This window comes from Leptinotarsa decemlineata, unplaced genomic scaffold (assembly GCF_025532065.1).
Source record: "Leptinotarsa decemlineata unplaced genomic scaffold, Ldec_3_MD MMD2_P_RNA_scaffold_2, whole genome shotgun sequence".
Lineage (NCBI taxonomy): Eukaryota > Metazoa > Arthropoda > Insecta > Coleoptera > Chrysomelidae > Leptinotarsa > Leptinotarsa decemlineata.
In genome coordinates this window covers 11,318,131-11,333,663 of record NW_027412529.1, presented here as the reverse complement: position 1 = coordinate 11,333,663, position 15,533 = coordinate 11,318,131, and the positions used below count along the sequence as shown (strand labels likewise).

The window sequence follows — 15,533 nt, the reverse complement described above, 5'->3', positions numbered from 1 at the left end:
TTCTGTAGAACCTCGACAGCTAATCCAACGACCAGGAAAAGTAGTATCCAAATAGTTTCTTACTTGTCTGGAGTAATGTAGTGTTGCTTCACTGTGTTCATTGAAAATTCTTTTGGTCTCGTGAAAGTTACGCGTCGCACCGTAAATAAAAATCGTCGTCCAATGGACGACAATTGACCATTTTAGAGAATGTTCACGAGGTACCTTTCTACTAATAAAACCGAAAACTAAATGAGAATATTCTAACTTAACAATGATGTTCATTGTCGTACTGACATTTTTTGTCGTTTTTATAAACAAAAAATAACTTAGCAAACCTTATTGGGCTGTTGGAATTGTCATATGGCAGAAAAAAAAGAAAATTCCTAGAAATATCGATATTAATGTATTTGTTTTCAGGAAATTATTAAATGTTCTGCCATTTTATAGTAGGTGAAAATATTGACTCCATATTCTAGGATTATGAAGTATTCATCAGAATCTTCAGAATGATGTATCACAAGACCCCCCTTTCTATTTATTTTTTTTTTTCCAAATGGCGCCCAGTCGCCATCTTGAAAGTTTCATCCGTCAATTTTACTTCAAAATAAAGTATTCATGCATTAATTTCGTCATCACAAATTTCAATTATTTGAGATGACCCGTTCAAAAAATTAAAGGGGCGGGGGGACATTGAAGAAATGCACTGTATATTTTTCAATTTTACACTCTTTGTTAATTTTGTTTCCAAATTAACACATTCGTATAAATTGGTTGTGTTATAAAAATAAAAACAAATATTTTCAATATTTAATTCGCTCTTCATTTTTTTCCATTGATTTTATCTTCAACATCTTTTCAGGCAGAGAAAGTCTGAGTATCACACTGTATCCATTAAATCTTGGAAAACTTTTGAAATTCCAAGAACTAATTCAACCCGACCGACACATCTCCATATTATTTCGGAAACCGAAATTTTAGGAACAGGGTTACTGACCATTTGAAAACACGCACTGAATTGATAAAATTACTTTATAAATGGCTGTTATTATAACCCTCTATAATTTTGAGAAGTTATCATCAAATGATTTCAATAATGACATTCATAAGCTTCCAGGGCAAATTCTTTCAAAAATGTTTTTATAATAATGAAACACCTTTCATCACCATATGAATATCATGTGAATATTCAGTTTCAGAGGCGAATGAGGTGATTTGACATGATGTTTTGCATAATATTGTGAATTGATGGAAATTTAATTGAGATTTTTGACGTAGTAAAAAAATCATTCGAATGAATTTTGGAATAAAACAGTAGGCTAGAAATGAGAAATGTTCTGAGTCCCGGAAATTTTCTAAGAAGATTTGATATTTCCCAGCAAACACAATTATGTAAAATTGACATGAATGTTACATAATTGATAATACGTGTTATGTAACTATGTTACGTAAAACTTACATCCCTGTTATAGCGAAATGTCCGCCACAAATACAACCTGATTTTTGACGTAACATTAATTACATTATTTTACATATATTTTATATAATTTCAGTGAGTAAATTTAAACAAATATAACACTCGCTCACAGAAAAACTTGGCATCATTAACTGGAAAAACCATTCTTCAAAAACTAAAACTTCTTGACCAAACTCTGCCTCCACAGTTTTTTTCTGTAAAAAATACTCATCAACAAAAATACAAATCTCAAAGTATCACGTCATAAGAATGTCTCAAACACTCTAGCCTCTCCCACAGAACTTCACACAGACCAACATATAATTCAGAGAGATTCTCATCTGTCAAAAAGTCAATTGCGTCTAGATGTTACAACCTGAAAACACAACGAACGTAATAATGAAGTCACAACTTCACGTAGGAGTCAAGTGAAACCTAATATACTATATTGACGTAAGTTTTCACGTATTAGCTTCGACATATGCACATAAATTATTTATGTAAATATGGGGTAAAAGTATCTTTAAAATGTATTGTAGTATTTACGTAAATGTATTACATAAACATGTTCTGTTAATTTTATGTCATATTTACGTAAATGTAACAAGTGTGTTTGCTGGGTTCCTCCTAGTGATCGAATAAAGACACTTGCAGTTCATATCATGAACTGAATCTTTTAAAGGAGCAATTGATATATAATTTTAATAGGGGGTACTACTTTATGAAAAAAATGAGAAAATTATTTTTGACTGCTATCATTCGAACATATTATCAAACTTTGGCTACATGAAAAATGTTCTTATTGCATTTAACTCTCATCACCCCCCGCCAAAAAGGAATGATGTTTGGTTCAACTATTTCTATATAATTTTTCCAGTGTGTGACTTCTCGTTCATCAACTCGTTGATCTGGTTGATCAAATATGCATTAAACTAACTAGATTTTCATTTCAGCAAAACATTCTCGATAGAATCTGTGAAATTACGACCAAGTTTATGTTTCAGAATTATACTGAAGCTGATTTGACGGTGCATGCTGAGACTGTTGAAATTTGTGATAGCATAGGAGTGAACAACCAGACAAGGAGCAGTAACCACTCTAATACCAATGGAAGCATAATCACCATGACTCTGAAGAACAACCATTTGATAGTTGAAACAGAGGAGCGAAATGTGAGTTGTCAAAATGATTCAGTTATTGAAGTGTTACTTACCATGTAGGCATATTATCTATATGAACATATCTACTCAAAATCATTATCACAGCTGTCGTATACAGTATGTCGCTCAATTATAGAACGAATTTGTTGCCATTTATTTAATTACTTATTCGTCCAAACAGGCTGACTGGCCTAACTATATGGATATAACATAAAGAAAATATATAATTTCAGTTCAAAGATACTACATAATAATATCGATTCAATGTATTTTTAACCGTAACTGTCAATATATAACCATAGGAAGAAATTATCCAGAGATATTAATTGAATATTTTGATAATAATTGAAAAAAATTTAGGGAGAAATTAGAGAAAGATATTAATTGAATATTTCAATCATAACTGAATAAAATTTAGGGAGAAATTAAAGATAGATATCAATTGAATATTTCAATAATAATTGATGAAAACTGATGTTAAGAAACTAAAGTATATGAACAAGAATATATTGTATTGTATTTTCCCAACATATACATCTGAAACATATATCTAGAATATATTTTTTTGGGAAAGAACTAAGAACATTATATTATAAATGGAGGAATATGACATTAAAAAATATTATAAAAAGACTTTTTCTGATATTTCGAAATACTTTTTACTTTGAATTTCATTACTTCGGACTTCCATTGTCTAATATTATAGAAAATTATTTAAAATCCCTGAAAGAACCAATAAAAAATAAAAATTTAAAATTAAAACCCACCCACACGGGACAGTATCTGAACCGCGGTTCCAACCACCATCAATCGACTAAAACAGGAATCATCAAGACTCTAACAGACCGTGCTTTCGGCTTGTGTAATACTCCAAAGCGATGGTAGAACAGACTTTGGCTAAGAGACAGCAGGAGCCTCGCAAGGAAGAGAAGCCGTCAGAACCAGTGCTTTCACTTCCCTACATCAGAGGACTATTGGAAAGGATGAGAAGAATTGGGTCCAAATGCAACATCAGAACCTGCTTCAGATCCGGAAACACTATCCGTAGCAGCCTCACGAAAACAAGGCCACCAAACGCGTACTGCAAGACTTGCTCTTACCGGATACTCTGTCAGTGCATAAAATCCTATATCGGTGAAATCAAGAGGCCTTTGAATGTTCGCATTGCCGAGCACAAGAAACAAACACAGCGGGAGGAAACCAGCAAATTAGGAATAGCAGAACAGGTTTGAACACAGTGCGACCAGTGGTCGCAGTGCGACCAGTAGTCGCAAGCTGAGATCATGCACAGGGGAAACATTTGTTCATGAGGAAATTCAAAGAAGCCGCATACATGTTGTCCAAAAATGTATTTAGCCAAGCTAGCATAGAGATACGCAATATATGGAAACCCATAATCAAGCGAAAAATGGCCAACTTCCGCCAAATAGTCATCTCCCGCTGAACTGATGAAGCAAAAAGCGGAGATAAGTAAACGTACTGGAATGATCTATAAATAGTCATCTCTCCGAAGAATCAGTCCAGTCATTACCCGAAGATAATTGTGGGTACTAACAATTGAAACGTCGTAAAGTAACATGGCCTGGAATTTGTTTTTAATTTTTTTTATTTTTATTTTTTGTTCAGTTTTTGTACGTTCACTTGTATTTTATTCAACTGTTATTTAATTTCAGGGTGTTTTTTTTTGCTTAATATAATTGTCAATTGCCGCTATTCATTTTAATTTTTTTTATTGGTTCTTTCAGGAATCTCAAATCAGTTTATGTGATATCAGACAGTGAAAGTTCCAACTAATGAAATGCATCATGAAACATTGATAATCACCTTCAAACAAACACTTTTTACGTTATTTGTGTTTCTTGTACTGGTATCGTCCTGTTTGTTCTGATCTAGTTAAACTTAATTTTGTGAAATTTTATTTGGCCAATAGCTCGTTATAATCTCACTTATGAATTATTGAATTGTATTTTACTCCATTCCGTTCTATTGCATTTCATTCCACTGGAGAGGTTATGGGTGAGAAGGGAAGAAAATCTTGAAATGTTTGCATGTCCTTCAATCTCCCATGTCCAAAACTATCGTTAGAAACACGGAGAAATAAAACTTGTTCTGAAATGTTTTTTTTTATGTTGAGGATTTGGTGGAAGACAGCAGAGAAACAACCATGAAGTACAGTCCTGGGGCTAGAGATGGAATTTTTGTGGTAGAGGTTCAACAAGGACTCAGGAGGAGTCCTGGTTCTGGAGGTCCTATTTCCTGTCCAGAACAGGAAACGTCCATATCCATTAGTGACCAGTGTGCACTGGTACACAATCCTCCTGATAGGTGAGCTAGTTATATAGCGTGTGTCATATTCCTTTGAAGACATTGCTGTCATGAAAAACTTTTTTGGTTTCAACTTTCCAATGTTGATGAGGAAAAGAAATAGCAGGTGTATATAGGTGAAGAAAGTTAAAAACACTTATTCAATAGTGAGAATTATGTGCAAAACAAGACGGAATGTCAATGAATCCGATATAAAAACAAGAAATATTAGACTTGTTGACTGTGTGTTCGTCGTAGAAATATTTCCAACTCAACGACATATTGCGTTCATCCGAAAAACAACTCTCAATGAGAAACCCACTGAGTACCGTGCTGGCAGAGCGAAAAATACACAGTAACCCGTTTATTGAAAACTTGCTTTATTGAAAGATATAGATATGTCGATGATATTCTATCGTGTTTTACAGGGATTTTAGAATTTCATCAATTATCTGCACCTTTTCATCATATTCACTATGGAGATGAAAGGAAATGATTCAATTAATTTCAGGTTTATATGAAAGTATCTATTTCAAGAAGGCTTTTTCTTTCAGTTTGCCTCCTTCCCTTCTTTGAAAGACTCCCACATTTTTTGTATAAAGGTGGAGGGGTAGAAGACCAAAACATTTCTTTCCCAAATAATAATCTCTCCTGAAAAAAACAATTTTCTGGATTTGACAATGATTAAAATTTGCAATAAACACGATTTACATTTTTTCGGCATATTATCATTCGTAGTTCTTCCACACATCCATATCAATGCAACAGCATGATCCTTATTCTAGTGAATACTTGCATTTCATTAGTCCGGACTTCTATTGTCCAATATGATATAAATTGATTTGAACTCCCTAAAAGAATCTATGAAAAATTAAAAAGATTAGCTGAAAAACTAACAATTATATCAAGCAAAAAAACTGAAATTACAATGAAATAAAATACAGGCAACAATCAAAAATGTAACTATTAAACCGAGATATAAATTAAAAAAATCATTAACTAGAATAGAAAATTCAAAATTAGAAGATTGCAAGCTGAATTTCTTCACTGTATTACGTTTCGATTGTTAGTATCCACGATCGTCTTCGGATGATGACTAGACTTATTCTAATAGTGGATCATCTTGATCTCAAACAGGATGGAGCCTGGCTCCTTTACCCTTAAAACTTCCGTTTGTCAGAAGGACAAATGGGTCATGAGTCAAGGTAAGCTGGACTTAATCCTTCGAGATCTGTCTCTTCATAAGTTATTCAAGTTCTTTCACATATCCCCTCTTTCCTCTCTTCGCTTCATCGGTTTTAGCGGGAGCTAACAGTTTAGCGTAAGTCGGTCGTGTTCCGCTTGGTTATAAGTTTCCATATGTTACGTATCCCTACGCTAGCTTGGCTAAATACGTTGTTGAACAACATATATGCGGCTTCTTTGAATTTTCTCCCAAACCCGTGTTTCTCCTTGTGGATGATTTCAGTTTGAAACCACTTGATGTTATCTTGACCAAACTTCCCTGCTATTCCTGATTTGCTGGTTTCTCCTCGCTATGTGTGTTTCTTCTGTTCGGTAATGCGAACTTTCAATGGCCTCTTAGGTTCACCGATGTATGATTCTCCGTACTCGGAGGGTATCCGGTAAATGGAATTATTGGAATCGCAGTTCGCGTTTGGTGGCTGCTACGGATAGTGTTCCCAGATCTGACGCAGGTTCTGATGTTATACTTGGACCCAATCCTTCTCATCCTTTATGATAATTCTCTGATGTAGGGAAGTATAAGTACTGGTTGTGGCGGCTTCTCTTCCTTGTGAGGCTCTTGTTGTCTTCTAGCCAAAGTCTGTTCCACCATCACTTTGAAGTAACCATTCCGTAGAAGGTCATTTTTTATGATTCCTAGTTTCTTTTTGAGACCCTTCTTTGTATTACAGAGCCCGAAAGCACGGTCTACTAGAGTCTTGATGATTCTTTTCTTGGTCGATTGATGGTGGTTCAGATGGTTCAGATACACTGCCGTGTGAATGGGTTTTCGATATACAGAAGTTACCCATTTAGTGTCGGCCCTCTTCACCAATACGTCTGAGAATGGCAAATCGTTGTGGACTTCCTTCTTCATTGTGAAAGTGGTGAAAGGACTTACGTTGTTGACGTGCTTCAGGAAGGTGTCTAGTTCTGTCAGAAATGTTTTAGTGAATGCTTCGCTGTCGAAGGTGCATTTCAATAAAGGACTGAATCTAATAAAAATTTTGCGATCAACAATGGTAATGGTAGCAATTTTTACTATCAAAAAACTATACAGTAAAGCTATAAAGGAAGTTCATCTGATTACAAGAGACAAGTGAATGAATTATAGAACGGTTACATATCTGGGCCAACCTTATTTGAAGATTTCCAATAATGGCTCAGGCATGAATATCAATAGATTGATATCAAATAGATCGGGAGTATAAAAGTTGTCTTATAGTTCATGTCAGATGTTTTACAGATGTTTTACAAACTAAAAAGAAACCTTTGAAGAACATATGAAAAATTTAATTACACAATTACAAAATTCCAAAAAAAGAATTCAACGTATTCTACTCACCTTCTAATTTCCAGCAGAACATGAGCTCAATCTTGAATTCAAAACTCTTCGTTGCTAGAAGAAAGGTTCGAAACTTGACCTTCTGGAAAGTTTGGAAGTCAACTAATACAAAAATTTCCAATATTTGATGAACAATCAAATTGAGTTGAATATGTCCCCACTACTTAATATGTTCTCAACAGAAAATCATGTTTCGTCACCCTAAAATGAATAACATGTAATATTTATCAATTGTTATCTTAAATGAATACGTATTTTTACCATTCTTTTCTGTATTCACTGCTTTAATCAATATTACTGGAGTTCTTTCCCAACACCAAATCGTTATTTTTAACATCTCGACACGTGTTTCGATCATCAAGTGATCATCTCCAAGAGGAAGATTGAACTGGAAACTTTCCTAAGCCAACGCTATTTATGCTAAACAGGTATACTATACAGGTAAACCATAGAGGTATACCACCCTAAATTAATTTTTTAATTTGCCCTATCTATTATTTTACAATATGTCCTTATGTAGTGTTTAAATGTTATAGTCATATATAAAACTATTTTAAGCTATATAAAAATCAATTTCACAATATTCCTTTACAATGGGTCCTTATGTAGTAATCAGTAAATCCATTAATATTATTTCACCAACCTATATAGTATGCTATTTGGTATTGGTCCGTCATCGTTATTCATAATATTATTATGTTTACTTATTTCTACACTCTCATAGGCATCTGGTTGCCTATTGTTGTTAACTTGTCTAACTGATCTCAATGAACTGAAGTCTATGGAATGGTTTTGTTGCAAAATATGATGGGCGACTTCTGATTTTCAGGTCTTCCATATTTTAACTGTGCTATGTGTTCCTTATATCTTACTTTGATTCATCTTTTTGTCTGTCCATAATATTTTGCATCGCAGTCCTTACATTCAATTTCGTAAATTCCAGACTTTTCCAAATTCCCGACTTTGTCTTTTGGACTTCCCAAAAGGCTCTGTAGTATATTAAAAATCACTTTCATACCTAGTTCCTTGAAAATCTTCCCAAAGTTCTTCGTATATTGGTGGTATGGAACTGAGATGTATTTATCTTGATTTTTGTCAAAGTCGAGATTTCGTTCATTCTCAACCTAAACTTCTTCTTCTTAATTATTATGTCATTCACAATACCCCTCGAGAAACCGTTAGTGGCTGCTATTGCCTATATTGTACGTTTTTCTTTTTTGAACCTATCATGTGTTAAAGGGAAAGTCAAAAGAAAGTCCACATTACTGTGGACAGCACAAACGTGCTGGGTTGAATGTTTTAGTGCATCGTCTTTTGACTTTCCTTCTAACACATGATAGGTTCACGAAAGAAAGACGTACAGTACAGGAAATAGCAGCCACTAACGGTTTCTCGAGGAGTAATGTAGATGACATAATAATGAAGAAGAAGTTTAGGTTGAGAATGAACGAAATTGGTGTTGGGAAAGAACTCCAGTAATATTCAATACTATACCAAAGGTTCCAAAACAGTGCATCATAAGTGCTTTAATCAGTTAATGAAATGATTATATTCGCTCTTTTTCGGTCTTTTGAATCTTTTATATTGTGAATCAAAATAAATCTTGTAAGTTATTTTTTGATCTACTCGACCATTACTTGATGAAATCTATTGTAATTTCATGAACTACACCTTACGATTTGATCTTCACAAACTTTATTTCTCAAAAAATATTTATCACGATATGTGTATAGTAGCTTTTTCAAAGTGAATGACCCTAAAAATTTTATTATATACCCAAATTTTTATATATGCCACATGCATATAAGTGGAAGATAACTACTCAGGTAACTCTTCCATTATAATTATAATAATAATAATAATAATATTTATTGGCAAAGATACATTGTTCAATGATACAAATTGTACGAGTCAATTTCCAAATAAATATAGAATTCCCACAGAAGGATATACTTGTGCGTGGGGTCTGCAGAAATTTGAATACTAATGAATACAATTTAAAATTTGAATACTAATGATACCTAAAGTATCTACTCAAATTTTATATACCTACGGTTACGGTACCTCCTCAAATTATGATTACCTGGAGCATCTTATATCAATTGTATGTCAATAATACAATTTCGGTTTCTACGAAAGTTCAGTAATGGTGATCTATTCAAATCCAATTGGTCATTCAGTAAAATGGTTGAATTTTTAAGTTTAATAATTTCCATTGCTTACAAATAATTTAGCTTCAAACCTTTGTTTTCTATGTGTGAAATTTCGAAATCTCCGTTGAAGATATGATTTGCTCCTAAAAGAAGATTTGAATATGTTTAACTTGTTTTCTTATTTACGTAGCTCATATGATGTTCCTGGACGCGATTCCTAAATGTTCTGCCAGTTTGACCAATATATACCTTAGGACAAGTTACATAATTTGATTTGTATACTCCTAATATCTTTTATTTGAATTTTTCGTATTTAATATTTTCAACTAACTTTCCTAACGTATATAAAACAGGTAATACGAATTTTCATGTAACGGCCAGTTCCATTCAGAAATTGAGGAACACAATAAATTTTATTCATAATGATTTTGGGACATATGTATACAGGGTACTTATTAAACAAGCGGTAAAAATTTAAGCGACTATTCCTTGTACTATTCTGAGGATATTTTGTCCATCAAAGGTGATTTTTTGCCGCATGTTAAATAAACACCCTGTATTATTTACAAATAATTCCTTATTTGAAAGAAAAAAGGAAAAAAAAATTCTGACCAAACGTTTATAAAGAAACTAAAATTGCCACTGATTGCTACACTTTACTTTCACTGATGATTGTTCAAATTTTTATCATTTTTATCCTAAGAATTTTTGGTACCCATTGCATACTTTGTATTGCAAATGTATTACAGAATCGTATGTATATTTTTCAGAGAAGAATATTGAATTTTGACAATCAAGTTTTCTAATTTTAGTTCTTCATTCAGAAGATTTGAATATGTTTAACTTGTTTTCTTATTTACATAGCTCATATGATGTTCCTGGACGCGATTCCTAAATGTTCTGCCAGTTTGACCAATATATACCTTAGGACAAGTTCTATAATTCAATGTATATACTCCTAATATCTTTCATTTGGATTTTTCGTCTTTAATATTTTCAACTAACTTTCCTAACGTATATAGAACAGGTAATACGGATTTTCATGTAACGGCCAGTTCTATTCAGAAATTGAGAGACTCAATAAATTTTATTCATAATGATTTTGGGACATATGTCTACAGGGTATTTATTAAACATGCGGCAAAAAAATTAAGCGACTATTCCTTGGACTATTCTGAGGATATTTTGTCCATCGAAGGTGATTTTTTGCCACATGTTTAATAAACACCCTGTATTATTTACAAATCAGTCTTGATTTGAAATGAAAAAAAGACGATACAAAAAGTAATCAATTACATTTTTTTTCTGATTGCTACACTTTACTGCCACTGATGATTGTTCAAATTTTTATCATTTTTATCCTGAAAATTTTTGGTACTTATTTCAAACTTTGTATTGCAAATGTATTACAGAATCGTATGTATATTTTTTAGAGAGGAATATTGAATTTTGACAACCAAGTTTTCTAATTTTAGTTCTTCATTTATCGGTTTCACTTGAGTAAACCCAGATCTCACAGATTATTCAATTTATTATAAAGCGTATTTATTTTCATTTTGGTAATTTACTTTGAAGAGAACTTCAAGAAAATGAAAATAATAATCTATCTGCCCAACAATCAACCACAATCGAACAACAAGGAGTTTTTCAGGTACAGCGACGAGGAAACCATAGAAGAATACGACGATAGCGAATACTACATTGAAACAATATCCCCAAATAGAGACACCCCCGATTCCATAATATCCAAGACCAAAACCGGCCTCACTCAGTCCAACACGAGCCTGAGTCATCCTTCCTACTGTTACACTAATCAAGAGTGCTATGACATTGGCAACTACGGATACAGCGTCGATCCCAGCTACATGAGTGAAGGAATAAGGAGAGATACGGATGATACTCGGCCCAAAATAATGGCAGCAATTTACAAGAATACGCTCAAGAGGAGCCCTAGTACGGAAGACCTCCATCTAGCAGCTATAAACGGCGTTGATGAGATTGTTAACGACGTCTTTAGAGCGTCCTCGGAGGACGAAATGCATCTGGAGGAACAAATGAGGTAGAGTGATTCGTAATTACTTGAATGTTGTGTTGTTTCAGAACGGAGATGTGAGTGAGTGGTGGTTTTTTTCAACAAATGTAGGTGAAGAGACAGATGAAATTTAGATGAATATTTTCTTTCGATATACTGCTTGATACTGTTCGATATTTCGTGAATCCAAACTTATATATATAATATTCAGAAATATCAATATCTCAACCGAAACTTCATTCAGAATAGTAGCAATTTCATTGAAATCGAAAAGACTACGGGATTCATAGTTATGCATGTCGTCTCTGGGGTCAAAAAACGATAGATTTTTGACAATGAAATCTTATTGTTGTTCAGTCATTCATAATACGTACTTTGTTTATATATTGTGTTTTTAGTAATTGTACCTTCGAACAAATGATGCTGTTCATGTAATAAAATTGATTTGATTGAATTGAATTGATAATTTGTTCTTATATCCAGGCATTCTGCCGAGAATTTTTCAGAAAATGATTTTCTCGAATACCACTATATATATATATATATATATATATATATATATATATATATATATATATATATATATATATATATATATATATATATATATATATATATATATTATATATATATCCTTTTTTCAAACTCAAACATTGTTAGCAATAGCCAGCCAGCAATAGATAAAACAACTCGTACTACGGATTTTATCCATGAAATTTCGGAGTCTTTTGGTATTGCCTTCCGTAATTAATTTCATTCTCAATTTTTCAACTTTTTCACAAGTTCAAATAATCTAGTCAGGATCAACATCAAGTACACCATTTTCATAATCATTGATTAGGTAAGCCAAATCCCTTTCGACAAAAACTTTTATTTTGAAAGTGAATTTATTCCCTTTACATTATTTCTGAATACTTTCACAGAAAGTGGATTACTTCAATTATTGATTAACAAACCTAAAAATCAAAAATTTTCAACTCCCGATGACATTCCGATGTTTGTTTTTATCATTGATACAACCTTTAACACATTTGATAAATATGTCGTCCTCCTCAGGAGTTTTTCCCCAGCAACTCAAACCCGGAAAGATATCTAAATTATTTGAATATGCCTTCCTAAATAGACTTCATTCATTTTTTAATCACATTTCCAACATGGATTTTGGGAACGAAAGACTACTAATACAGCAAATTTTTTAATTAATAAATCAAATAATCAGACATACTAATGCACGTGACTGTCCGTCAGTACTTCTGTGTGATTTGAGCCGTGCATTTGACTGTGTCAATCATAAAAAACTAGCTTCAGAATTGGAATGTTATGGTATAAGAGATGTCTCACTCAGTTGGATAAATGCTTTTCTCCATAACCGGGATCAATTTGTGTCATTGCAAGTGACGAAAACTGAAAGTACCTTCAAATGTAACTTTGAACGTAGGAACATAATAATAGGTGTACTACAGGGCACCATATTAGGTCCCATTTTGTTCATTCTGTAGTTACACATCCTATGCTGATGCTTTTCCATGAATTGTCCTTAAAATATACTAGATATCCAGATAATAAATGTTAAAGAACATGAAATCAAGTATCCAGTTTTTTCAATGTGCACGATTCATTTGTGAAAACAAATGAAACACAGGTCATTCGTATTCACAATCACCAGAAGAAAATCTCCAGTTCAATGTAAATTATATATCTATGGAAAGTGACGTTAGTACTGTTAACTTTTTTGGTATTTATCTGGATGAATCCCTGAATTAGAATAGTCATTGCCAACATATTATATGTTAACTCAATTCCTTGAAGTTTCTATTTATTGAGTTAGGAGCGTTATTGACTTTAGTGAATTGAGTTCAGGAGCGAGTTTACAGAGAAGATGGATGTCGAGTTTACGACTCCAACTGACCTCCCTGTAAATTTAATTCCGGAGCGAGAGCTTCTCAATCCCCCAACTCCTGATCCAATAACTGAACCTAAAAAAAACGGTTTGGTGGTGCAGCCAGAAAACGACTGAGTCGCTTCCTCAAGAGCGAGGTACCTTATGAAACCGCCTTGCACCAAATTTTTGAGTGGCATACGCAGAATCTGTCTCAGGTGGAGGAACAAACCCCCATGAGCGGGTTAGCAAACGTTTGCGCTCAAGTGATGATTCACCAAAACCAGAGGCGAAAAAGCCCTTCACGGTTGAATCTAAGGCATCGTCAGGTGTAGCTGACGTGCAAAAACCATCATATGTAAAGGTTTTCGCGGGTATCAAGGTGTGAATCTTGCACCTTGACTATCCGAGTACCTCATTTGCGATGAAACAGCAGAGCATATACTTTGTGCCTGCCCCGCTGGGGAACGAATCAGGTTTTTAGAGTTCGGCAGAGCCATATTCCTACCATCTGACTTAAAATACCACTTACCATACAAACTAATCGGCTTCGTTAAGAAGTTGGGTTTATTTGGTCGAGTGTGAATAGGTGTGAGCCACAATAAACCCTTGCGGGTTGCGGTGGAGGGTCGAATAGACCCACTAATTTTGGACTTAAGCTGACCTACATGAATTAGGTACGGGGTTTGCTTCTGAAAAGGGTAAATTTCAGCACAAAATGTATTCGTTGCACAAAAACGCATTTTACGGTGCATGGCAAATATTTCCCAAAGAGATTCTTGTAGACAGTATTTCAAAAAAAAAATAATATTCCAACTCTTGCATCAGTCTATATATTTAAAATGTATGTATATGTTTTTAAAAATAAATTAAATTTCTCATTGAATAAGAGTACCACCACGATACGACAATCAAAAACCAGTTCCATGTGCCAATGGGGAATGTTCATCAATTTGGGTTATTGCAGCGAATGCAAGTTTGAACAAAATAAAGTTGAGTTTAATTCATGAGTTTTTCAAATTCACTTCGAAAAGTATTCAAATTGATGTTTCAAGTGTGGTGTTTCAATTTTAAAAGGGATTTATTTCTGATTCACATATTGACAACAGCGCCTATATCAAGTTGAAATAATTTATACGTACCTAGATATTCTACTTTAAAAAAGGAAAATTATCTTTATAAATCAACAATTAAGGCAAAATATAAATTGAAATTCGATAACACCTCCACAAGCCAGATAAAGTTGTTTTGTTATTTATTTATATACAGGAAGATAGGTAAGGTGCACAAAATGTCATATGTCACAGAATGTTTCGGAACTCGGAACATAAGTAAACAGAAAAGTACGCCTCTGAAATATGTCATCTTTGTTTGTCTCATACAGGTAACAGATTCATTGTCCTTCATTAGCTTTATAACCGATGTTGCCAAATGGTGAAATAGAAACGAATCCCTTTAAATGTTGAAAGCATTATTTCATTCCTCTATTTCAATTATTTAAATAATTTTTTAAAGAAAAAGGTTGAAATGATAAGTTTAAAATGCGTTGTTTTAGAGAACTTTTATGAGAACTACTTGATTTTCGTCAGGAGGAACATTCCCCATTGTCAAACTGAAAGTGACTTATTCTGTCTAGAATACATTGGTCAAGAAGTTCACAATAATTTTCCTGAATATGTAAAATCGTCAAAGCAACTGTATCATTTCAAACAAACACTGTTAAGAATTGTTATTATACACTAGTAGGATTTTATTAGGCCTGTTCTTCTTTCACTCTCGCCTCATTTGATTTCATTTTTATAATTAACCTTCATTATGTGTGATTGATGACTTGTTTATTTCTTGGAAATTCATGATCACTTTAATGAAATGAATATTGAAAATAATAAATATTTTCCGGACCGGTTTCGGGTTTTACCTAATTATTAAGTATGAAACTTGATACTGGGGTGAAACCCGAAACCGGTCGTAAAATTAAAATAACTGGCATGGGTATGGCGA

At 33.3% G+C, this 15,533-nt stretch overlaps 2 protein-coding genes across 2 annotated transcripts in view; one reads left to right on the top strand and one right to left on the bottom strand.

The window, feature by feature from the left end:
• The window catches only part of rdgBbeta (cytoplasmic phosphatidylinositol transfer protein 1), a 512,064-nt gene that overhangs the window by 302,160 nt on the left and 194,371 nt on the right, over nt 1–15,533 (bottom strand). The window lies entirely within an intron of this gene.
• The window catches only part of LOC141485845 (uncharacterized), a 152,272-nt gene that overhangs the window by 132,672 nt on the left and 4,067 nt on the right, over nt 1–15,533 (top strand). The window contains exons 5-7 of the mRNA XM_074183395.1: nt 2,440–2,607; nt 4,730–4,920; nt 11,273–11,680. Of these exons, the coding sequence (XP_074039496.1) occupies nt 2,440–2,607; nt 4,730–4,920; nt 11,273–11,680 (767 nt within the window). The remainder of the gene's footprint in view (nt 1–2,439; nt 2,608–4,729; nt 4,921–11,272; nt 11,681–15,533) is intronic.